The sequence below is a fragment of the Pseudophryne corroboree genome, chromosome 2, assembly GCF_028390025.1.
Source record: "Pseudophryne corroboree isolate aPseCor3 chromosome 2, aPseCor3.hap2, whole genome shotgun sequence".
Lineage (NCBI taxonomy): Eukaryota > Metazoa > Chordata > Amphibia > Anura > Myobatrachidae > Pseudophryne > Pseudophryne corroboree.
Genome location: NC_086445.1, coordinates 448666606 through 448691460, shown reverse-complemented (window position 1 = coordinate 448691460; position 24855 = coordinate 448666606). Strand labels below are relative to the sequence as shown.

The window sequence follows — 24855 nt, the reverse complement described above, 5'->3', positions numbered from 1 at the left end:
AGCAGTGTTCATTCCGGGAGTGGACGACTGGGAAGCAGACTTCCTCAGCAGGCACGACCTCCACCCGGGAGAGTGGGAACTTCATCGGGAAGTTTTCCGCATGATTGTGAACCGTTGGGAAAGACCAAAGGTGGACATGATGGCGTCCCGCCCGAACAAAAAATGGGACAGGTATTGCGCCAGGTCACGAGACCTTCAGGCGATAGCTGTGGACGTCCTGGTAACACCGTGGGTGTAATAGTCGGTGTATGTGTTCCCTCCTCTGCTTCTCATAACCAAGGTATTGAGAATTATAAGACATAGAGGAGTAAGAACTATACTCGTGGCTCCGGATTGGCCAAGAGGGACTTGGTAACCGGAACTTCAAGAGATGCTCACAGAGGACTAATGGCCTCGGGAGCTAAGAAGGGATTTGCTTTCAGCAAGTACCATGTCTGTTCCAAGAGGAACCGTGGCATCGGCCTTTAAGAAAGGACCTGCTCCAGCAGGGACCTTGTCTGTTCCAAGACTTACCGCGACTGCGTTTGACGGCATGGCGGTTTGAACGCCGGATCCTAAGGGAAAAGGCATTCCGGAAGAGGTCATACCTACCCTGGTCAAAGCCAGGAAGGAGGTGACCGCACAACGTTATCGCCACATGTGGTAAAAAATATGTTGCGTGGGTGAGGCCAGGAAGGCCCCACGAAAAAATTTCAACTAGGTCGATTTCTGCACTTCCTGCAAACAGGAGTGTCTATGAGCCTCAAATTGGGGTCCATTAAGGTTCAAGTTTCGGCCCTATAGATTTTCTTCCAGAAAGAATTGGCTTCAGTTCCTGAAGTCCAGACGTTTGTCAAGGGAGTATTGCATATACAGCCCTTGTGTGCCTCCAGTGGCACCGTGGGATCTCAACGTAGTGTTGGGATTCCTCAAATCATATTGGTTTGAACCACTCAAATCTGTGGATTTGAAATATCTCACATGGAAAGTGACCATGCTGTTGGCCCTGGCCTCGGCCAGGCGATTGTCAAAATTGGCGGCTTTGTCTTACAAAAGCCCATATTTGATTTTCCATTCTGACAGGGCAGAACTGCGGACTCGTCCCCAGTTTCTTCCTAAGGTGGTGTCAGCGTTTCACCTGAAACAACCTATTGTGGTGCCTGCGGCTACTAGGGACTTGGAGGACTCCAAGTTGCTAGACGTTGTCAGGGCCCTGAAAATATATATATATAATTCCAGGACGGCTGGAGTCAGAAAGTCTGACTTGCTGTTTATATTGTAGGCACCCAAAAAGCTGGGTGCTCCTGCTTCTAAGCAGACTATTGCTCGTTGGATTTGTAGTACAATTCAGCTTGCACATTCTGTGGCAGGCCTGCCACAGCCAAAATCTGTAAATGCCCATTCCACAAGGAAGGTGGGCTCATCTTGGGCGGCTGCCCGAGGGGTCTCGGCTTTACAACTTTGCCGAGCAGCTACTTGGTCAGGGGCAAACACATTTGCAAAATTCTACAAATTTGATACCCTGGCTGAGGAGGACCTGGAGTTCTCTCATTCGGTGCTGCAGAGTCATCCGCACTCTCCCGCCCGTTTGGGAGCTTTGGTATAATCCCCATGGTCCTGACGGAGTCCCCAGCATCCACTAGGACGTTAGAGAAAATAAGATTTTACTTACCGATAAATCTATTTCTCATAGTCCGTAGTGGATGCTGGGCGCCCATCCCAAGTGCGGATTGTCTGCATTACTTGTACATAGTTATTGTTACAAAAAATCGGGTTATTATTGTTGTGAGCCATCTTTTTTAGAGGCTACTTCATTGTTATCATACTGTTAACTGGGTTCAAATCACAAGTTGTACGGTGTGATTGGTGTGGCTGGTATGAGTCTTACCCGGGATTCAAGATCCTTCCTTATTGTGTACGCTCGTCCGGGCACAGTACCTAACTGAGGCTTGGAGGAGGGTCATAGGGGGAGGAGCCAGTACACACCATGTGATCCTAAAAGCTTGCTTTTGTGCCCTGTCTCCTGCGGAGCCGCTATTCCCCATGGTCCTGACGGAGTCCCCAGCATCCACTACGGACTATGAGAAATAGATTTATCGGTAAGTAAAATCTTATTTTTTTGTTGTAGGATGGCATTTTGTGCGTAATTTGTGTGCCATATCTTTCACACTGTTTGCTAGCCAGTGACTAAATGTATCCAGTACTTTTAAGTGTTCTTATGTTCTCTTATATTCAAGTTATGACTGCTGCTCACAATTGATAAATACAAGAAACTATACAGTAACCACACGTAATGTTAATGTATTGCACTCATTTTGTGTACAGCAGTACTATATAAAGGTTTTTAGATAATGGGTGAGATTTGACATTGGATTTTCTGTTAGATTAGATTTAGAACTAAAGGATCACGAGGGAAGCACAGCTCTGTGGCTTGCTGTTCAGTACATCACTGTGTCCTCTGACCCATCTGTAAACCCCTTTGATGACATCCCTGTAGTGAACGGAACCTCATTTGATGAGAATAGCTTTGCAGCAAGACTTATCAAGCGAGGCAGCAACACCGATGCCCCTGACACAGTCACAGGTAAACACAAGAGGTTTGTATTCACCATAGAGCTATGCGTTATATAATTAAGTCAATTTAATAATTATCCTTAATTTAAGGGCTTTTTTGCTAACTCTGAAAAGCTTCCTTGATTTGCAGTTTTCTTGTGAGCACAGAGGAGAATGCATTATGCAGTTATATAGGAGATAGCATAAATGGATGCATGTTTTTATTGTTGCTGGTTGCAAATTCTAGTTTTTAGAACAGTGATTTTAAGTAGTATAAGTAGTTTGCCCCCAATGTCTCTTACTTCTGTTGCCAGAGTGTCTGAATGTAATCGTGTATGAATCTCTAGTTTATTCCCCTTTCACATCACAAACTGGTTGTACTCAGGAATTGTACATGGATCCTTCCCGGGTGCGTCCTGTCATGAGACCCCTTTCAGACTAGCTATCTGACCCAGCAATATACCGGGTCGGGTTGCCGTTGGGGGTGAGGGCGGCACTGACACGGATGTCATTAAGGGCAGGTGCACGAATAATCCGTGTAAAACCCTCCTTTATTACCGGGTTGAAAAACGGGGTTGCTTAAACCTATATATTTCAACCTGGCCCTTTCACTTCACACCTCCAGGGTCTGTGAAGTCTGTATCAACATCTTTCGTGGTTCACATTCCCATAAGATTTTACCCTGATTATCAACTTTACTGAAAAGGGGTATATGGTCATTAGGCATAATGCAACAATTCACCAATGAATGTTTCATGTCTATAAAAGTACATTTCCTTTTGCAAAAGAGCACTGTAACTTTTTAATAGCTATACAGTGCATCTGGAAAGTATTCACAGCGCTTCGCTATTTCCACATTTTGTTATGTTACAGGCTTATTCCAAAATGGAATAAATTCATTTTTTCCCTCAAAATTCTACACACAATACCCCATAATGACCATGTGAAAAAAGTTTTTTTTTATGAGTTTTGCAAATGTATTAAAAATTAAAAAAAATAAGAAATCACGTGTCACAAGTATTCACAGCCTTTGCCATGAAGCTCAAAATTGAGCTCAGGTGCATCCTATTTCCACTGATCATCCTTGTTCCTACAGCTCAGTTTGAGTCCACCTGTGGTAAATTCAGTTGAATGGACATTATTTGGAAAGGCACACACCTGTCTATATAAGGTCCCACACTTGACAGTGCATGTCTGAGCACAAACCAAGCATTAAGTCAAAGGAATTGTCTGTAGACCTCCGAGACAGGATTGTCTCGAGGCACAAATCTAGGGAAGGGTGCAGAAAAATATCTGCTGCTTTTGAAGGTACCAATGAACACAGTGGCCTACGTCATCTGTAAATGGAAGAAGCAGGGCCGGTTCTAGACCTTATGGCGCCCAGGGCGGAAGTTCTCCTTGGCACCCGGCACCCCCCCCCCCCCCCCCTCTCCAAAAAAAAAAAACAGGTAAAACCGGGTCAGTGAGCGCCGTAGACGTGCGGCAGAACATAGGGGCATGGCTTCATGGGGAAGGGGCATGGTCAGTTATGCCCTCAGCAGTTGATCCCCCAGTAGCAAAATAATTAAATATATTTACCATCCACGCTCCTGCTTCCTGACCACTGCTGCCCTCCGTCTCCGGCCGCCGGCGCTGCTCCTCGGATCTATGGGAGAGACGTCATGACGGTAAGTCCTGCTTGCCCGTGGCAAGATCTGCTACTAGGAAGAAGTTCGGAACCACAAGGACTCTTCCTAGAGCTGGCCGGCCGTCTAAACTGAGCGAACTGGCGAGAAGGGCCCTAATCAGGGAGGTGACCAAGAACCCGATAATCACTCCGTCAGAGCTACAGCATTCCTCTGTGGAGAGAGGAGAACCTTCCAGAAGGACAACCATCTCTGCAACAATCGACCACTCAGGCCTGTATGGTAAAGTGGCCAGACGGAAGCCACTCCTTCATAAAAGGCACATGGCAGCCCACCTGGAGTTTGCTAAAATACACCCGAAGGACTCTCAGACTATGAGAAACAAAATTCTCTTGTTTGATGAGACAAAGATTGAACTCTTTAGCATAAATGCCAGGCGTCATGTTTGGAGGAATAGATGCAGCAATGTACAGAGACATCCTGGATGAAAACCTGACCCTAAGCACACAGCCAAGATATCAAAGGAGGCTTCAGGACAACTCTGTGAATGTCCTTGAGTGGCCCAGCTAGAGCCCAGACTTGAATCCGACTGAACTGAACATCTCTGGAGAGATCTGAAAATATCTGTGCACCGATGCTTCCCTTCCAACCTGATGGAGCTTGAGAGGTGCTGCAAAGAGGAATGGGCGAAACTGCCCAAAGATAGGTGTGCCAAGCTTGTGGCATCATATTCAAAAAGACTTGAGGCTGTAATTGCTGCAAAAGGTGCATCAACAAAGTACAGAGCAAAGGCTGTGACTACTGTACATGTGATTTTTTATTTTTTTATTTTTAATAAATTTGCAGAAATCACAAAAAAAACTTTTCACGTTGTCATTATGGAGTAACGTGTGTAGAATTTTGAGGGGAAAAATTAGTTTATCCCATTTATGAATAAGGCTGTAACATAACAAAATGTGGAAAAAGTGAAGTGCTGTGAATGCTTTCCGGATGCACTGTATGCAAAGCGATCCCCTCCTTCTGTAGATTGTATTCCCAATGTATAATTTAGGAATTGAGCATTGTATGAGAGATATATGTATGTATGTGTATATATATATATATATATATATATATATATATATATATATATATATATATATATAATTTCTCTGACGTCCTAGTGGATGCTGGGAACTCCGTAAGGACCATGGGGAATAGCGGGCTCCGAAGGAGGCTGGGCACTCTAGAAAGAATTATGACTACCTGGTGTGCACTGGCTCCTCCCACTATGACCCTCCTCCAAGCCTCAGTTAGATTTTGTGCCCGGCCGAGGTTGGATGCACACTAGGGGCTCTCCTGAGCCTTTAGAGAGAAAGTATAGAAATTAGGTTTTTTATTTTCAGTGAGACCTGCTGGCAACAGGCTCACTGCAGCGAGGGACTAAGGGGAGAAGAAGCGAACCTGCCTGCTTGCAGCCAGCTTGGACTTCTTAGGCTACTGGACACCATTAGCTCCAGAGGGATCGACCGCAGGCCCAGTCCTTGGTGTTCGGTCCCGGAGCCGCGCCGCCGTCCCCCTTACAGAGCCAGAAGCAAGAAGAGGTCCGGAAAAGCGGCGGCAGAAGACATTAGTCTTCACCAAGGTAGCGCACAGCACTGCAGCTGTGCGCCATTGCTCCTCACACACACTTCACACTCCGGTCACTGAGGGTGCAGGGCGCTGGGGGGGGGCGCCCTGAAAAGCAATAAATACACCTTGGCTGGCAAAAATACCACAATATATAGCCCCAGAGGCTATATATGTGGTAAATACCCCTGCCAGAATCCAGAAAAAAGTGGGAGAATAGGCCGCGGAAAAGGGGCGGAGCTATCTCCTTCAGCACACTGGCGCCATTTCTCCCTCACAGCTTCGCTGGAAGGAAGCTCCCTGGCTCTCCCCTGCAGTCTACACTACAGAAAAGGGTAAAAAAGAGAGGGGGGGCACTAAATTTAGGCGCAATATACAGTTATATAGAAAAAGCAGCTATAGGGGACATAACTCAGTTAAGTCCCTGCATTATATAGCGCTCTGGTGTGTGCTGGCATACTCTCACTCTGTCCCCCCAAAGGGCTTTTGTGGGTCCTGTCCTCTGTTAGAGCATTCCCTGTGTGTGTGCGGTGTGTCGGTACGGCTGTGTCGACATGTTTGATGAGGATAATGAGGTGGAGACGGAGCAGATGCCTTTAGGAGGGATGTCACCCCCTGCGGGGCAGACACCTGAGTGGATGTGCTTATGGAAAGAAATGAGTGCACGTATAGACTCTTTACATAAGAAATTTGACAACATGCCAAATGTGGGACAGCCGACTTCTCAGCTTGTGCCTGTCCAGGCGTCTCAAAGGTCATCAGGGGCTCTGAAACGCCCGCTACATCAGACCGCAGACGCAGATGTCGACACTGATACTGACACCAGTGTCGATGAAGATGAGTCTAACCTGATGCCCACTAAGGCCATTCACTGCATGATTGAGGCAATGAAAGAGGTGTTACACATTTCTGATATAAATACAGGTACCACTAAAAAGGGTATTATGTTTGGGGAGAAAAAACTACCCGTAGTTTTTCCCCCATCAGATGAATTAAATGAAGTGTGTGAAGAAGCGTGGCTTTTCCCTGATAAAAAATTGGTAATTCCTAAGAAGGTACTAATGGCGTTCCCTTTCCCGCCAGAGGATAGGTCACGTTGGGAAACACCCCCTAGGGTGGATAAAGCGCTCACACGTTTGTCTAAAAAGGTGGCACTACCGTCTCCGGATACGGCCGCCCTCAAGGAACCTGCTGATAGAAAGCAGGAGGCGATCCTGAAGTCTGTATACACACACTCAGGCATTATACTTAGGCCAGCTATTGCGTCAGCATGGATGTGCAGTGCTGCCGCTGCGTGGTCAGATAAACTGTCAGAGAATATTGACACACTAGACAGAGACACGATCCTGTTAACCATAGACCATATCAAAGACTCAGTCTTATATATGAGAGATGCACAGAGGGAAATCTGCCGGCTGGCATAAAAAGTAAGTGCATTGTCCATTTCTGCTAGGAGAGGCTTATGGACTCGCCAGTGGACAGGAGATGCAGATTCTAAAAGGCACATGGAAGTTTTGCCTTATAAGGGTGAGGAATTATTTGGGGATGGTCTCTCGGACCTAGTTTCCACAGCAACGTCTGGGAAGTCAGCATTTTTACCCCATGTCCCCTCACAGCCTAAGAAGGCGCCGTTTTATCAGGTTCAGTCCTTTCGGACCCAGAAAAACAAGCGTGGAAAAGGCGGGTCTTTTCTGTCCAGAGGCAGAGGTAGGGGAAAAAGGCTGCAACAAACAGCTGGTTCCCAGGAGCAAAAGTGCTCCCCCGCTTCTTCTTCCAAGTCCGCCGCATGACGGTGGGGCTCCACAGGCGGAGCCAGGTACGGTGGGGGGCCGCCTCAAGAATTTCAGCGATCAGTGGGCTCGCTCACAGGTGGATCCCTGGATCCTTCAAATAGTATCTCAAGGGTACAAACTGGAATTCGAGGCGTCTCCACCCCACCGGTACCTAAAATCTGCCTTGCCGATTGCTCCCTCGGACAGGGAGGCGGTGCTAGCAGCAATTCACAAGCTGTATTCCCAGCAGGTGATAATCAAGGTACCCCTACTTCAACAAGGCCGGGGTTACTATTCCACACTATTTGTGGTGCCGAAACCGGACGGTTCGGTGAGACCCATTCTAAATTTGAAATCCTTGAACACATACATAAAAAAATTCAAGTTCAAGATGGAATCGCTCAGGGCGGTTATTGCAAGCCTGGAGGAGGGGGATTACATGGTATCCCTGGACATCAAGGATGCTTACTTGCATGTCCCCATTTACCATCCTCACTAGGAGTACCTCAGATTTGTGGTACAGGATTGCCATTACCAATTCCAGACGCTGCCGTTTGGACTGTCCACGGCACCGAGGGTATTTACCAAGGTTATGGCGGAAATGATGATACTCCTTCGAAAAAAGGGAGTTTTAATTATCCCGTACTTGGACGATCTCCTAATAAAGGCGAGGTCCAAGGAACAGTTGTTGGTGGGAGTAGCACTATCTCAGGAAGTACTGCACCAGCACGGCTGGATTCTAAATATCCCAAAGTCACAGCTGGTTCCGACGACACGTCTACTGTTCCTGGGTATGATTCTGGATACAGTCCAGAAAAAAGTATTTCTCCCGGAGGAGAAAGCCAGGGAGTTATCATCTCTAGTCAGAGACCTCCTGAAACCAAAACAGGTATCGGTGCATCACTGCACGAGGGTTCTGGGAAAGATGGTAGCTTCTTACGAAGCAATTCCCTTCGGCAGGTTCCATGCCAGAATCTTTCAGTGGGACCTGTTGGACAAATGGTCCGGATCGCATCTTCAGATGCATCGCTTAATAACCCTGTCTCCAAGAACCAGGGTGTGTCTACTGTGGTGGCTGCAGAGTGCCCATCTTCTAGAGGGCCGCAGGTTCGGCATACAGGACTGGGTCCTGGTGACCACGGATGCCAGCCTTCGAGGCTGGGGGGCAGTCACACGGGGAAGAAACTTCCAAGGACTATGGTCGAGTCAGGAGACTTCCCTTCACATAAATATTCTGGAACTAAGGGCCATTTACAATGCCCTAAGTCAAGCAAAATCCCTGCTCCTACACCAGCCGGTGCTGATCCAGTCAGACAACATCACGGCAGTCGCCCATGTAAATCGACAGGGCGGCACAAGAAGCAGGATGGCAATGGCAGAAGCCACAAGAATTCTCCGATGGGCGGAGAATCATGTACTAGCACTGTCAGCAGTGTTCATTCCGGGAGTGGACAACTGGGAAGCAGACTTCCTCAGCAGACACGACCTCCACCCGGGAGAGTGGGGACTTCATCCAGAAGTCTTCCAGATGCTGGTAAACCGTTGGGAAAAACCACAGGTGGACATGATGGCGTCCCGCCTCAACAAAAAGTTAAAAAGATATTGCGCCAGGTCAAGGGACCCTCAGGCGATAGCTGTGGACGCTCTAGTGACACCGTGGGTGTACCAGTCGGTTTATGTGTTCCCTCCTCTGCCTCTCATACCGAAGGTATTGAGAATAATAAGAAGGCGAGGAGTAAACACAATTCTCGTGGTTCCGGATTGGCCAAGACGAGCGTGGTACCCGGAACTTCAAGAGATGATCTCAGAGGACCCGTGGCCTCTGCCGCTCAGACAAGACCTGCTACAGCAGGGGCCCTGTCTGTTCCAAGACTTACCGCGGCTGCGTTTGACGGCATGGCGGTTGACCGCCGGATCCTGAAGGAAAAAGGTATTCCGGAAGAAGTCATTCCTACGCTTATTAAAGCCAGGAAAGATGTTACGGCAAATCATTATCACCGCATATGGCGGAAATATGTTGCATGGTGCGAGGCCGAAAAGGCCCCAACAGAGGAATTTCAACTAGGTCGATTTCTGCATTTCCTGCAAGCAGGAGTGAATATGGGCCTAAAACTAGGCTCCATTAAAGTACAGATCTCGGCTCTGTCGATTTTCTTTCAAAAAGAACTAGCTTCAGTACCTGAAGTTCAGACGTTTGTGAAAGGAGTGCTGCATATTCAGCCCCCGTTTGTGCCTCCTGTGGCACCTTGGGATCTCAACGTGGTGTTGAGTTTCTTAAAATCACATTGGTTTGAGCCACTAAAAACCGTGGATCTGAAATATCTCACGTGGAAAGTGGTCATGTTATTGGCCTTGGCTTCGGCCAGGCGAGTGTCAGAATTGGCGGCTTTATCATGTAAAAGCCCTTATCTGATTTTCCATATGGATAGGGCAGAATTGAGGACTCGTCCCCAGTTTCTCCCTAAGGTGGTGTCAGCGTTTCACCTGAACCAGCCTATTGTGGTGCCTGCGGCTACTAGGGACTTGGAGGACTCCAAGTTGCTAGACGTTGTCAGGGCCCTGAAAATATATGTTTCCAGGACGGCTGGAGTCAGAAAATCTGACTCGCTGTTTATCCTGTATGCACCCAACAAGCTGGGTGCTCCTGCTTCTAAGCAGACTATTGCTTGCTGGATTTGTAGTACAATTCAGCTTGCACATTCTGTGGCAGGCCTGCCACAGCCAAAATCTGTAAATGCCCATTCCACAAGGAAGGTGGGCTCATCTTGGGCGGCTGCCCGAGGGGTCTCGGCTTTACAACTTTGCCGAGCTGCTACTTGGTCAGGGGCAAACACGTTTGCAAAATTTTACAAATTTGATACCCTGGCTGAGGAGGACCTGGAGTTCTCTCATTCGGTGCTGCAGAGTCACCCGCACTCTCCCGCCCGTTTGGGAGCTTTGGTATAATCCCCATGGTCCTTACGGAGTTCCCAGCATCCACTAGGACGTCAGAGAAAATAAGAATTTACTCACCGGTAATTCTATTTCTCGTAGTCCGTAGTGGATGCTGGGCGCCCATCCCAAGTGCGGATTGTCTGCAATACTTGTAAATAGTTATTGTTAACTAAAGGGTTATTGTTGAGCCATCTGTTGAGAGGCTCTGTTGTTTTCATGCTGTAAAACTGGATATAGTATCACGAGTTGTACGGTGTGATGGGTGTGGCTGGTATGAGTCTTACCCTGGATTCAAAATCCTTCCTTATTATGTCAGCTCGTCCGGGCACAGTGTCCTAACTGAGGCTTGGAGGAGGGTCATAGTGGGAGGAGCCAGTGCACACCAGGTAGTCATAATTCTTTCTAGAGTGCCCAGCCTCCTTCGGAGCCCGCTATTCCCCATGGTCCTTACGGAGTTCCCAGCATCCACTACGGACTACGAGAAATAGAATTACTGGTGAGTAAATTCTTATTTTATATATATATATATATATATATATATATATAATAAAAATTTATTAAACATTCTGTTAAGGTGGTTTATTTATTTTTTATTTTTTTTATTTAGTTTTTCTTCTTTGATTGTATTACTGGGCGGGGGGTTGTTTTCTTTTTCAGCTTTGTGTTTATTTTGTGTTCTTGTGATTATTTGTAATTTGTGGGTTAGCTTTGTGGGCACTTCTGGTTGCTTTCCATTAGTTTATAGTGTTTTCTTTAATTCATTGGAAAGTTTTAGAACTTTTAAGACCTTATGCAGCAGTCAGTATTTGTGTTGTGTACCCATTACAAGATCCTATTTTAAAGATTGAAATGATCACAGGACTTTCTGTCTTGCCTTATATGGCCTAAATTAAGGAATGTTGATACTCTTTGTAACATTTAAAAACTGGCTTTATCATATTTTTTTTGTTATTGCCATTTTTACACACATTTTTTTCTTATGCAGATTTCTACTGTCTTACTAGGTAACTGCTTGTTACAAAGAGCTGCAGGCGCAGGGAATGAGGCAGCTTCTCTGTTCCTGGCAACCCACGGAGCAAAAGTCAATCTTAAAAATAAATGGGTAAGTTCTTTATGTAGATCAATGGTTCTAAAACGGCATTACATTGATCAGAGTGCAATTCAGAACAATGCACGTTTGTTTCATTAAGGTTCCTATACATCCTAGATTCTCAAAATGGGGGCCTGTATGCTTTGTGACTGTAAATTGAATTAATGCAGCTCTATGGTACACTTATTCTAGGGAGAGACGCCATTACACACAGCATGCCGACACGGACTTCCCAACCTTACAGCAGAACTTTTGCAGCAAGGGGCTAACCCAAACATTCAGACACAGGAGGTCCTTCCTACACCTAAAGGTTCTTCAGAAACCAGCCCATTATCCAGCACAAATTTACAAACACCACTGCACATGGCAATAGCTTACAACCACCCTGATGTTGTGACTGTCATATTGGAACAGAAAGGTGAGAGCTCCTCCTACTTGTAACAAAGAAAACTGCATTGTTACATGTCGCCTCAGATTGCTATCAACTATAATGGTTTCAGAGTATTTACTTACTGTTATTTTCTTCTCTCATGCAGCTAATGCTCTACATGCAACAAATAACCTCCAAATCATTCCCGACTTCAGCTTGAAAGACTCAAGAGAACAAACTGTGTTAGCGCTAGCTCTGTGGACAGGTAAGAAAGGGGAAGCCAGCACTTATGATACAGCTGAATAAGTTTCTGCACACTTTCACATAGCTAGATTGTCTGCATGGTTTTGTATGTTGTAATAGTGCATAGACCCAGGGCAAAGATAGATGTGGTGTAAAGACAGAAGCTACTGTATATGCTATAGAGAAGCAATGGAACAGTGTAAGTTAGGTTGTATATGAGGAAAATTAATAGGAAGAATAAATGAAGGATTCTACACAGATGAGTCACATTTTCTCTATCGTCCTAGTGGATGCTGGGGTTCCTGAAAGGACCATGGGGAATAGCGGCTCCGCAGGAGACAGGGCACAAAAAGTAAAGCTTTTCCAGATCAGGTGGTGTGTACTGGCTCCTCCCCCTATGACCCTCCTCCAGACTCCAGTTAGATTTTTGTGCCCGGCCGAGAAGGGTGCAATCTAGGTGGCTCTCCTAAAGAGCTGCTTAGAAAAAGTTTAGCTTAGGTTTTTTATTTTACAGTGAGTCCTGCTGGCAACAGGATCACTGCAACGAGGGACTGAGGGGAGAAGAAGTGAACTCACCTGCGTGCAGGATGGATTGGCTTCTTGGCTACTGGACATCAGCTCCAGAGGGACTATCACAGGTACAGCCTGGATGGTCACCGGAGCCGCGCCGCCGGCCCCCTTGCAGATGCTGAAGTCAGAAGAGGTCCAGAATCGGCGGCTGAAGACTCCTGCAGTCTTCTAAAGGTAGCGCACAGCACTGCAGCTGTGCGCCATTTTCCTCTCAGCACACTTCACACGCAGTCGCTGGGGGGGGGCGCCCTGGGAGGCAAATGTAACCTATATAAAGGCTAAAAATACCTCACATATAGCCCCCAGAGGCTATATGGAGATATTTAACCCCTGCCTGGATTCACTAAATAGCGGGAGACGAGCCCGCCGGAAAAGGGGCGGGGCCTATCTCCTCAGCACACGGCGCCATTTCCTCTCACAGCTCCGCTGGTCAGGACGGCTCCCAGGTCTCTCCCCTGCACTGCACTACAGAAACAGGGTAAAACAGAGAGGGGGGGCAAATTTATGGCGATATTTTTGATATATATAAAGCAGCTTTAAGGGAGCACTTATTATAAGGCTATCCCTGTTATATATAGCGCTTTTGGTGTGTGCTGGCAAACTCTCCCTCTGTCTCCCCAAAGGGCTAGTGGGTCCTGTCTTCGTTAGGAGCATTCCCTGTGTGTCTGCTGTGTGTCGGTACGTGTGTGTCGACATGTATGAGGACGATATTGGTGTGGAGGCGGAGCAATTGCCAAATATGAGGATGTCACCCCCTAGGGAGTCGACACCAGAATGGATGCCTTTATTTATGGAACTACGGGATAGTGTCAACACGCTAAAGCAGTCGTTTGACGACATGAGACGGCCGGACAATCAATTAGTGCCTGTCCAGGCGACTCAAACACCGTCAGGGGCTGTGAAACGCCCTTTGCCTCAGTCGGTCGACACAGACCCAGACGCAGGCACTGACTCCAGTGGTGACGGTGACGAATCAACCGTATTTTCCAGTAGGGCCACACGTTATATGATTTTGGCAATGAAGGAGGCGTTACATTTAGCTGATACTACAGGTACCACTAAACAGGGTATTATGTGGGGTGTGAAAAAACTACCTATAGTTTTTCCTGAATCAGAAGAATTAAATGACGTGTGTAATGAAGCGTGGGTTGCCCCTGATAAAAAGCTGATAATTTCAAAGAAATTATTGGCATTATACCCTTTCCCGCCAGAGGTTAGGGAGCGCTGGGAAACACCTCCTAGGGTGGACAAGGCGCTAACACGCTTATCTAAACAAGTGGCGTTACCCTCTCCTGAGACGGCCGCACTTAAAGATCCATCAGATAGGAGGATGGAAAATATCCAAAAAAGTATATACACACATGCAGGTGTTATACTACGACCAGCTATAGCGACTGCCTGGATGGGCAGTGCTGGGGTAGTTTGGTCAGAGTCCCTGATTGAAAATATTGATACCCTGGACAGGGACAATATTTTACTGTCGTTAGAACAAATAAAGGATGCATTTCTTTATATGCGTGATGCACAGAGGGATATCTGCACACTGGCATCACGGGTAAGTGCTATGTCCATTTCGGCCAGAAGAGCTTTATGGACGCGACAGTGGACAGGCGATGCGGATTCAAAACGACATATGGAAGTTTTGCCGTATAAAGGGGAGGAGTTATTTGGAGTCGGTCTATCAGATTTGGTGGCCACGGCTACAGCCGGGAAATCCACCTTTCTACCTCAAGTCACTCCCCAACAGAAAAAGGCACCGACTTTTCAACCGCAGCCCTTTCGTTCCTTTAAAAATAAGAGAGCAAAGGGCTATTCATATCTGCCACGAGGCAGAGGTCGAGGGAAGAGACAGCAACAGGCAGCTCCTTCCCAGGAACAGAAGCCTTCCCCGGCTTCTACAAAAGCCTCAGCATGACGCTGGGGCTTCTCAAGCGGACTCGGGGACGGTGGGTGGTCGTCTCAAAAATTACAGCGCGCAGTGGGCTCACTCGCAGGTAGATCCCTGGATCCTGCAGATAATATCTCAGGGGTACAGGTTGGAATTAGAGACAGATCCACCTCGCCGTTTCCTGAAGTCTGCTTTACCAACGTCCCCCTCCGAAAGGGAGACGGTTTTGGAAGCCATTCACAAGCTGTACTCTCAGCAGGTGATAGTCAAGGTACCTCTTCTACAACAAGGGAAGGGGTATTATTCCACTCTTTTTGTGGTACCGAAGCCGGATGGCTCGGTAAGGCCTATTCTAAATCTGAAGTCCTTGAACCTGTACATAAAGAAGTTCAAGTTCAAGATGGAGTCACTCAGAGCAGTGATAGCGAACCTGGAAGAGGGGGACTTTATGGTATCCTTGGACATCAAGGATGCGTATCTCCACGTTCCAATTTACCCCTCACACCAGGGGTACCTCAGGTTCGTTGTACAAAACTGTCACTATCAGTTTCAGACGCTGCCGTTCGGATTGTCCACGGCACCTCGGGTCTTTACAAAGGTAATGGCCGAGATGATGATTCTTCTTCGAAGAAAAGGCATATTAATTATCCCATACTTGGACGATCTCCTAATAAGGGCAAGGTCCAGAGAACAACTAGAGATGGGATTAGCACTGTCGCAAGAAGTGCTAAAACAGCACAGGTGGATTCTGAATATTCCAAAATCCCAGTTAATGCCGACAACTCGTCTGCTGTTCCTAGGGATGATTCTGGACACGGTTCAGAAAAAGGTTTTTCTCCCGGAGGAAAAAGCCAAGGAGTTATCCGAGCTTGTCAGGAACCTCCTAAAACCAGGAAAGGTGTCTGTACATCAATGCACAAGAGTCCTGGGAAAAATGGTGGCTTCTTACGAAGCAATTCCATTCGGCAGATTCCACGCAAGAATTTTCCAAAGGGATCTGTTGGACAAATGGTCAGGGTCGCATCTTCAGATGCACCTGCGGATAACCCTGTCTCCAAGGACAAGGGTGTCTCTTCTGTGGTGGTTGCAGAGTGCTCATCTATTGGAGGGCCGCAGATTCGGCATACAGGATTGGATCCTGGTGACCACGGACGCCAGCCTGAGAGGCTGGGGAGCAGTCACACAAGGAAGAAACTTCCAGGGAGTATGGACGAGCCTGGAAACGTCTCTTCACATAAACATTCTGGAACTAAGAGCAATATACAATGCTCTAAGCCAGGCAGAACCTCTGCTTCAGGGAAAACCGGTGTTGATCCAGTCGGACAACATCACGGCAGTCGCCCATGTGAACAGACAGGGCGGCACAAGAAGCAGGAGTGCAATGGCAGAAGCTGCAAGGATTCTTCGCTGGGCAGAGAATCATGTGATAGCACTGTCAGCAGTGTTCATCCCGGGAGTGGACAACTGGGAAGCAGACTTCCTCAGCAGACACGATCTTCACCCGGGAGAGTGGGGACTTCATCCAGAAGTCTTCCACTTGCTGGTAACCCGTTGGGAAAGACCAATGGTGGACATGATGGCGTCTCGCCTCAACAAAAAACTGGACAGGTATTGCGCCAGGTCAAGAGATCCGCAGGCAATAGCTGTGGACGCGCTGGTAACGCCTTGGGTGTACCAGTCGGTGTATGTGTTTCCTCCTCTGCCTCTCATACCAAAAGTATTGAGAATTATACGGCAAAGAGGCGTAAGGACGATACTAGTGGTTCCGGATTGGCCAAGAAGGACTTGGTACCCGGAACTTCAAGAGATGATCACGGAAGATCCGTGGCCTCTACCTCTAAGGAGGGACTTGCTTCAGCAGGGTCCCTGTCTGTTTCAAGACTTACCGCGGCTGCGTTTGACGGCATGGCGGTTGAACGCCGGATCCTAAAGGAAAAAGGCATGCCGGAAGAAGTCATTCCTACTTTGATTAAAGCAAGGAAGGAAGTAACCGTGCAACATTATCACCGAATTTGGCGAAAATATGTTGCGTGGTGCGAAGATCGGAGTGCTCCGACGGAGGAATTTCAACTGGGTCGATTCCTACATTTCCTGCAATCAGGATTGTCTATGGGTCTCAAATTGGGATCTATTAAGGTTCAGATTTCGGCCCTGTCGATTTTCTTTCAAAAAGAATTGGCTTCAGTCCCTGAAGTCCAGACCTTTGTTAAGGGAGTGCTACATATACAGCCTCCTGTGGTGCCTCCAGTGGCACCGTGGGATCTCAATGTGGTTTTGGACTTTCTAAAATCTCATTGGTTTGAACCACTAAAGAAGGTGGATTTGAAATATCTCACATGGAAAGTGACCATGCTTCTAGCCCTGGCTTCGGCCAGGAGAGTGTCAGAACTGGCAGCTTTATCTTACAAAAGCCCATATCTGATTTTCCATTCGGACAGGGCAGAACTGCGGACTCGTCCGCATTTTCTCCCTAAGGTGGTGTCAGCATTTCATCTGAACCAGCCTATTGTAGTGCCTGCGGCTACAAGTGACTTGGAGGACTCCAAGTTACTGGACGTTGTCAGAGCATTAAAAATATATATTGCAAGGACAGCTGGAGTCAGAAAATCTGACTCGTTGTTTATATTGTATGCACCCAACAAGATGGGTGCTCCTGCGTCTAAGCAGACGATTGCTCGTTGGATCTGTAGCACAATCCAACTTGCACATTCTGTGGCAGGCCTGCCACAGCCTAAATCTGTAAAGGCCCACTCCACAAGGAAGGTGGGTTCATCTTGGGCGGCTGCCCGAGGGGTCTCGGCATTACAACTTTGCCGAGCAGCTACGTGGTCAGGGGAGAACACGTTTGTAAAATTTTACAAATTTGATACTCTGGCTAAGGAGGACCTGGAGTTCTCTCATTCGGTGCTGCAGAGTCATCCGCACTCTCCCGCCCGTTTGGGAGCTTTGGTATAATCCCCATGGTCCTTTCAGGAACCCCAGCATCCACTAGGACGATAGAGAAAATAAGATTTTACTTACCGATAAATCTATTTCTCGGAGTCCGTAGTGGATGCTGGGCGCCCATCCCAAGTGCGGATTATCTGCAATAATTGTACATAGTTATTGTTAACTAATTCGGGTTATTGTTGAAGGAAGCCATCTTTCAGAGGCTCCGCTGTTATCATACTGTTAACTGGGTTTAGATCACAAGTTGTACGGTGTGATTGGTGTGGCTGGTATGAGTCTTACCCGGGATTCAAAATCCTCCCTTATTGTGTACGCTCGTCCGGGCACAGTACCTAACTGGAGTCTGGAGGAGGGTCATAGGGGGAGGAGCCAGTACACACCACCTGATCTGGAAAAGCTTTACTTTTTGTGCCCTGTCTCCTGCGGAGCCGCTATTCCCCATGGTCCTTTCAGGAACCCCAGCATCCACTACGGACTCCGAGAAATAGATTTATCGGTAAGTAAAATCTTATTATTATCACCACCTACATTTGACGTCGGCAGCGCGTAGCCCATGAAGTACGTCACGTGTCATGCGCTGGCTTGGTGGGAATATAAGGTGTGTGATATGCCGTCTGCACACATATCACTCGTTGCTGTATTGGCGATTTTATCCAAGTTGCAAAAAGGTATGATTATCTGCTGTCATGCCCAGGATGGTAGTATTTCTGAAACAGCGCAGTTTGTGAACTGTTCATGTGCTGCTGTAAAGGTGTATCGTATCTGGACAGATGGCACCATGTACCATTGATGTGAGAGGTGAACATTTTGTTCCTCTGCCACTCACACTCCAGCAGTTGTGGGATGCACTGCTGTCAACAATGCTCCAGATACCTGTGCCAACCTACCAGCACCTTATTGAGTCGCTGCTGGCTGTGCTGCACATGGCGGCTACTCTGGCTAATGGCTGGTGATCATAATAATGTGACTCGACCGTGTATTATGAGAATGAAGAACATATGGCCATCATATGCTCCAGTATTTGTATTCTCTCCAGTGTGGCACTTCTTTGTAAATGTGGAAAAATCTAGTAGGAACAGATAATAATAATAATAAATGTGGTAATGTTAATTACTTATAAGAGCTATTGTTAGAGATCCTATTCCATTCTCTTTAATGGAACGATGACATTTGCAGTACACGTCTTTATTTCTAGGCATGCACACCATTGCTGCACAACTTCTTGGGTCAGGAGCATCCATCAATGACACTATGTCAGATGGGCAGACCCTGCTGCATATGGCAATCCGAAGACAAGACAGTAAGAGTGCCCTCTTCCTGCTGGAACACCAAGCCGACATAAATATCAGGTATGAGTCCTGTCTGCAATATATCAACTACATCAGTTAGCATATGGCTTTGTGCATTTGATGTAAAAGGCTACCTGGGCAAAAGGACCAGATTTAGTGATCATAACCATTCCGGGCCCACCCCCGTAACCTTCAATGTCTCCTATCTAATTACATCGTCTATGCTCAGTCCACACACAACCTCACATATTTTATCTTTCTCCACTTTCTCATCCTCCTGACACTTGGCAACATTGCTGGGTGATCATACAATATAGCCCATTAAGAATCTTTGCATTCTGGCAGAACCATTATGCACTATGTTGTATCTATCCTTGCGTATCAGTACCCATTTCCCTATAGATTGTAAGCTTGTGAGCAAGCTCACTAACTCAAGGTCTGTCTGTTGTTACCCAGTTTTGTTCTATGACTGTTGCCCCAATTGTAAAGCCCAACAGAATATGCTGCGCTATATAAGAAACTGTTGATAAATAATAATAGCTAAGTTTATCCTTATTGCTGCTTTCACTACTATCAGAGACTCCCCCAGCTGGCAGACTTTGGTAATAGCAATATATTCAGCAGGACAGATCAAACCTGACTAATCATATTCAGATTTAAACAAAAACAAAAGTTCAGTTTTCTGCTTCCTTATCGCTGACAACACAATGTAGTATTATCACTGCAGCACTCGTGTCTGTTTTGCAGACATATTTGCAACAATGTAAAATAAACGCTATGCGGCTAAATTACCGGCTGTCAGGATCCTGGTAGTCAGGATACCGACAGCCGGGGAAATGCTGGCGGACTGAATTCCGACCCAAGCCCGGTATTCCTAGTTGGGAATCCCACCACCCGGGCGGGTGATATAATAGTGTACCAGGCCCAAAGTGTGGTGAGCGCAGTAGCCCGCAAGGGGACATGTTGCGCTCGCTGCCGGAATTCTGGCTGTCTGGTTCCTGGCATCAGTCTCCTGATCTCCGGGATTCTGACCGCCGTGATCCCTTACCGATCCCAAATAAACAATGTAAAAAAGAAGAGTCCTACTACTGTAGAGAAAGGGAAGAGAGCAGTACATTTAAGATCTTACTAATTTATTTTCAGACCGTTTTGATACATCTCAACTGAAATCACATCACTAAAATAATTAAATTAGGAGCTGTATATGGCTGTTTACTTTTTACCTGAAAGCAATCATAAAAAAAAAAAAAAACAATTTGCAAAACATTTTATCAACTGGGAGTCGGTTACAAAAATTATGAATTCTATATGATTACAGCCTTATCACAGTAATCCCAAACACAGCCTAAATATTTTGCAACTCTTAGCAAAAATAAAGGCAAAATGAAACTGAATGTGAGAAAAGGTCACTACCCTATACACTACCAAATAGTCATTTTTTTTCCCAAAACTTTTTTTCATTGAAGAAGGAACACAGTGGACAACTTTTCAAGACGTAGGCAGATAATTTAAGCATAAAAAAAATTACACGCAGTGATAAGCAATATACAGTTATCATCCCAGCGCACTTCCGGGGACGTTCTTTACGATGTGTTCATACAGCCTTGTGACTTGTGTAAAAGACGCGTAGCTAAATGTAAATGAGAGAGAAATAGTTAAAAACAAAAGTAAAAGAATAGGGTGTTTGGCACTCACCCGTCTGGCATCGTAATGGGAGGATCTCCCAGAAGAATGCGAGTTTCATACCACTGGGTCAAACGCATGCTATAGTAGATCTGGGATCCCGATGAGGGTGGTAAAGTTGCAATACATTTTTTACCATGTATCAAAAAAAGGAAGAGGCTTTCTTTATCAAACATTTTGTCCTGCTCCAGTCCATTTGAAAAATAAAGTTAGTTTCTCCATATATAATTGGAAATTAATAGGGGTTGGGTGTATCCATTCTTTAGAATAGTCTTTCTTACCACAGCACTTATAGCAAGTAATAATTTCCTACTGGCCAGGATAAGTCTCTGCCCCCTCAGAAGAATGCCAGGAATGGCCGATTCAGGAGTTGACCAGGTGGGTCTCAGCCTTACTCTCCTCTAGAAGCCCTGGACCATTGAACACTCCCAGAGACAGTGATAAAGGTCGGCCTCCTCCCTGGCACATCTAGGGCAAGTATAAGAATCAAATAAACCCATTCAATACAGTCTGTGGGGAGACAAATAAGTCCTATGATACACATTTAAGAATAGCTCATTATATGTGCTAGTAGGTAGCAGTGTTCGTTATCTCCGCAATACTCATACTTTGTCATTTAATAGAAAGAGTTGGGAGTTGTCAGCCATTGGCACATCCCCGACTGACCAAGTCATGATCTAGGCCCTCACTTAGAAATCTATAATAGATAGATATGGCTTTATGTGAGGGTATTGGTCTAGAAGGACATTAGTCTAATGCAGTGGTTCTCAAACTCGGTCCTCAGGACCCCACACGGTGCATGTTTTGCAGGTAACCCAGCAAGTGCACAGGTGTATTAATTACTCACTGACACATTTTAAAAGGTCTACTACAGGTGGAGCTAATTATTTCACTTGTGATTCTGTGAGGAGACCTGCAAAACATGCACCGCGTGGGGTCCTGAGGACCGAGTTTGAGAACCTGTGGTCTAATGGATTATGGCAGTTGGCATCTGAGAGCCTATATCATGTTGTCCAAATAGTAATTTTATTAAATTGGATAAAAAGGCAAAGAAATACAAACTCCCATTTAGTAATAGTAATAAAATTACAGCAGAACGCATAAAACCATCTTCTAAGGGATAAGGTAATTTTTCTGTCAGCCACTAGGGGACACTGGCACAACTTCAAGACTGCGAGGTGATGATGGTGGCTTACATGAAGCTGGCACTTTAAATAATCTAAGAAGTGAAACAGGCTCCTACCCTTCTATCCCCCAATTTGTGCAGAGGGAGCTGGTCACTGCTGACTGAGCTCCTGGTCAGTTATATTACTTTACTTTTAGTTAATTTTTTTTTTTCTTCTTTCTTGGGACTTAGTTGGAACCCTTCGCCACTTAACCAGAGAAGTGGGGTCCAGGTCACACACCAGCAGCAAGCTGCACAGGAGAACAGCGCTTAACCAGAGAAGCACTGTTCCTCCCAACACAGCCGCATCCTGAGGCTCCGGTTTGGTGAGTGAGCCTCCTTGTAGGCACAGCAGTTGGCCTCCATCCCCTCCTCTGACCGGTCACACTGGCCGCGGGACTCCCACTGCACTGCCACGCTGACAGACATAGCGCAGCAGTGTGGGAAATAGTGCGTGCCTACTCCCAGCTATCTCTCCAGCAACGCCGTTGAGGTCTTCCTGCACTGCTGCGCTGACAGTACACAGCGCAACAGTGTGTGGGAAGAGTGCGGCGCCCGCTTCCAGTTTGTCCTCTCCCCGCTGTGTCTGGTCCGTGACGCGGCACAGCGGTGTGGGGGTAATGAGTGGTTCCTCTGTACATTGTGGAGCGGCCGCGTCCCGTGCAGCGCCAGTATCATGTATGTAGTAGCCATCTCCCTGCACTGCCGTGCTGACATCACATTACACAGCGCGGCAGTGTTTATCAGCATTAAACACAAACTTAATCTGGAACTGGAGAGAGAGTCCAGCACTCCAGTGCAGTAAGGCTAAAGTCTAATTTTTTAGAGGGGGAGGAGGACATGACCTTATTGTTTAATTGAGGCACCCACTCAAAATGGCGAGGATCTGGTGAGATGGGTGCCTCTGCATAGGGGATGTGGGCAGAGTTGGCCGGTTTTCAACCTGTCAAACTCCTTCCTCAGCTAGGCTGCTCATTAATGGCAACAATTGTTTCTTTCTCCTCAGGAATCTGCACTGTACAGTAGGTCAGAGACAGGTGCACATTGCTACAGACTGCCAGAAACTTAAAAGCCTGCACAAACTACAGGCTGGTGGCTGAGGGGATATAGGGGTATATGCAATTGCGGTCGAATTCCCGAAATTGTCGAAAAACTGGACTTTTTCGCCCAAAAAAAAAATTCGACAATGAAATTCAGTACTTTCTGTCAAAAAAACGGACTTTCAAAATTCGACTTTTTGAAATTCGACATTTGTCAAATTCGACATTTCTGCAATGGTACAAATGCGGCAATTCAACAAAAGTATATTCAATTGAAGTTTGGAAATTCGACAACAGTGCTTTTAGACAGTAAATTCGTCATTTTCAATCCGCCACACTTTGGTGGGTGAATCTAATAAAAAAAATGTAAAACATGTTTTTTTTTATTGGTAATCGCATATCTATTTATATTAGAAGGGATTAGGTACTTGGTTTGTCTTTTTGGGAGGCACAAGTATTATTTATATATTTTTAAAAATATTTTTTTTTATTTTATTTTTTTAGATGGAATGGTAAAATCCTGGAAAAAAATGGCGTGGGGTCCCCCCTCCAAAGCATAACCAGCCTCGGGCTCTTCGAGCCGGTACTGGTTCTAAAAATCCGGGCGGGAAATGGACAGGGGATCCCCCGTATTTTTAAAACCAGCACCGGGCTCTGCGCCTGGTGCTGGTGCAAAAAATACGGGGGACAAAAAGAGTAGGGGTCCCCCGTATTTTCTCTGATGTCCTAATGGATGCTGGGAACTCCGTAAGGACCATGGGGAATAGCGGCTCCGCAGGAGACTGGGCACAAAAGTAAAGCTTTAGGACTACCTGGTGTGCACTGGCTCCTCCCCCTATGACCCTCCTCCAAGCCTCAGTTAGATTTTTGTGCCCGGCCGAGAAGGGTGCACACTAGGGGCTCTCCTGAGCTTCTTAGTGAAAGTTTAGTTTTAGGTTTTTTATTTTCAGTGAGACCTGCTGGCAACAGGCTCACTGCATCGAGGGACTAAGGGGAGAAGAAGCGAACCTGCCTGCTTGCAGCCAGCTTGGGCTTCTTGGCTACTGGACACCATTAGCTCCAGAGGGACCGAACACAGGCCCAGCCTCGGAGTCCGGTCCCAGAGCCGCGCCGCCGGCCCCCTTACAGAGCCAGAAGCAAGAAGAGGTCCGGAAAATCGGCGGCAGAAGACATCAGTCTTCACCAAGGTAGCGCACAGCACTGCAGCTGTGCGCCATTGCTCCTCATACACACCTCACACTGTGGTCACTGAGGGTGCAGGGCGCTGGGGGGGGGCGCCCTGAGCAGCAATAAAAACACCTTGGCTGGCAAACATACATCACATATAACCCCCAGGGCTATATGGATGTATTTTAACCCCTGCCAGAATCCATAAAAATGCAGGAGAAAAGTCAGCGAAAAAGGGGCGGAGCCTATCTCCTCAGCACACTGGCGCCATTTTCTCTCACAGCTCCGTTGGAGGGAAGCTCCCTGGCTCTCCCCTGCAGTTACTACACTACAGAAAGGGGTTAAAAAAGAGAGGGGGGCACTAATTAGGCGCAGTATTAATAAAACAGCAGCTATAAGGGGAAAAACACTTCTATAAGGTTATCCCTGTATATATATAGCGCTCTGGTGTGTGCTGGCATACTCTCCCTCTGTCTCCCCAAAGGGCTAGTGGGGTCCTGTCCTCTATCAGAGCATTCCCTGTGTGTGTGCTGTGTGTCGGTACGATTGTGTCGACATGTATGAGGAGGAAAATGGTGTGGAGGCGGAGCAATTGCCTGTAATGGAGATGTCACCCCCTAGGGAGTCGACACCTGAGTGGCTGAGCTTATGGAAGGAATTACGTGACAGTGTCAGCTCTTTACAAAAGATTGATGACATGAGACAGCCGGCTACTCAGCCTGTGCCTGTCCAGGTGTCTCAAAAGCCATCAGGGGCTCTAAAACGCCCGTTACCTCAGATGGCATGATACAGACGCCGACACGGATACTGACTCCAGTGTCGACGATTAAGAGACGAATGTGACTTCCAGTAGGTCCACACGTTACATGATTGAGGCTATGGAAAATGTTTTACATATTTCTGATAATACCAGTACCACTAGAAAGGGTA

General features: G+C 46.7%; 1 protein-coding gene across 2 annotated transcripts in view; it reads left to right on the top strand.

Moving 5' to 3' along the window:
• The window catches only part of ANKFY1 (ankyrin repeat and FYVE domain containing 1), a 249891-nt gene that overhangs the window by 149208 nt on the left and 75828 nt on the right, over positions 1-24855 (top strand). For both annotated transcript variants that reach the window (XM_063953705.1, XM_063953704.1), the window contains exons 10-14: positions 2364-2563; positions 11476-11573; positions 11754-11979; positions 12098-12196; positions 18777-18930. In XM_063953705.1, the coding sequence (XP_063809775.1) occupies positions 2364-2563; positions 11476-11573; positions 11754-11979; positions 12098-12196; positions 18777-18930 (777 nt within the window). The remainder of the gene's footprint in view (positions 1-2363; positions 2564-11475; positions 11574-11753; positions 11980-12097; positions 12197-18776; positions 18931-24855) is intronic.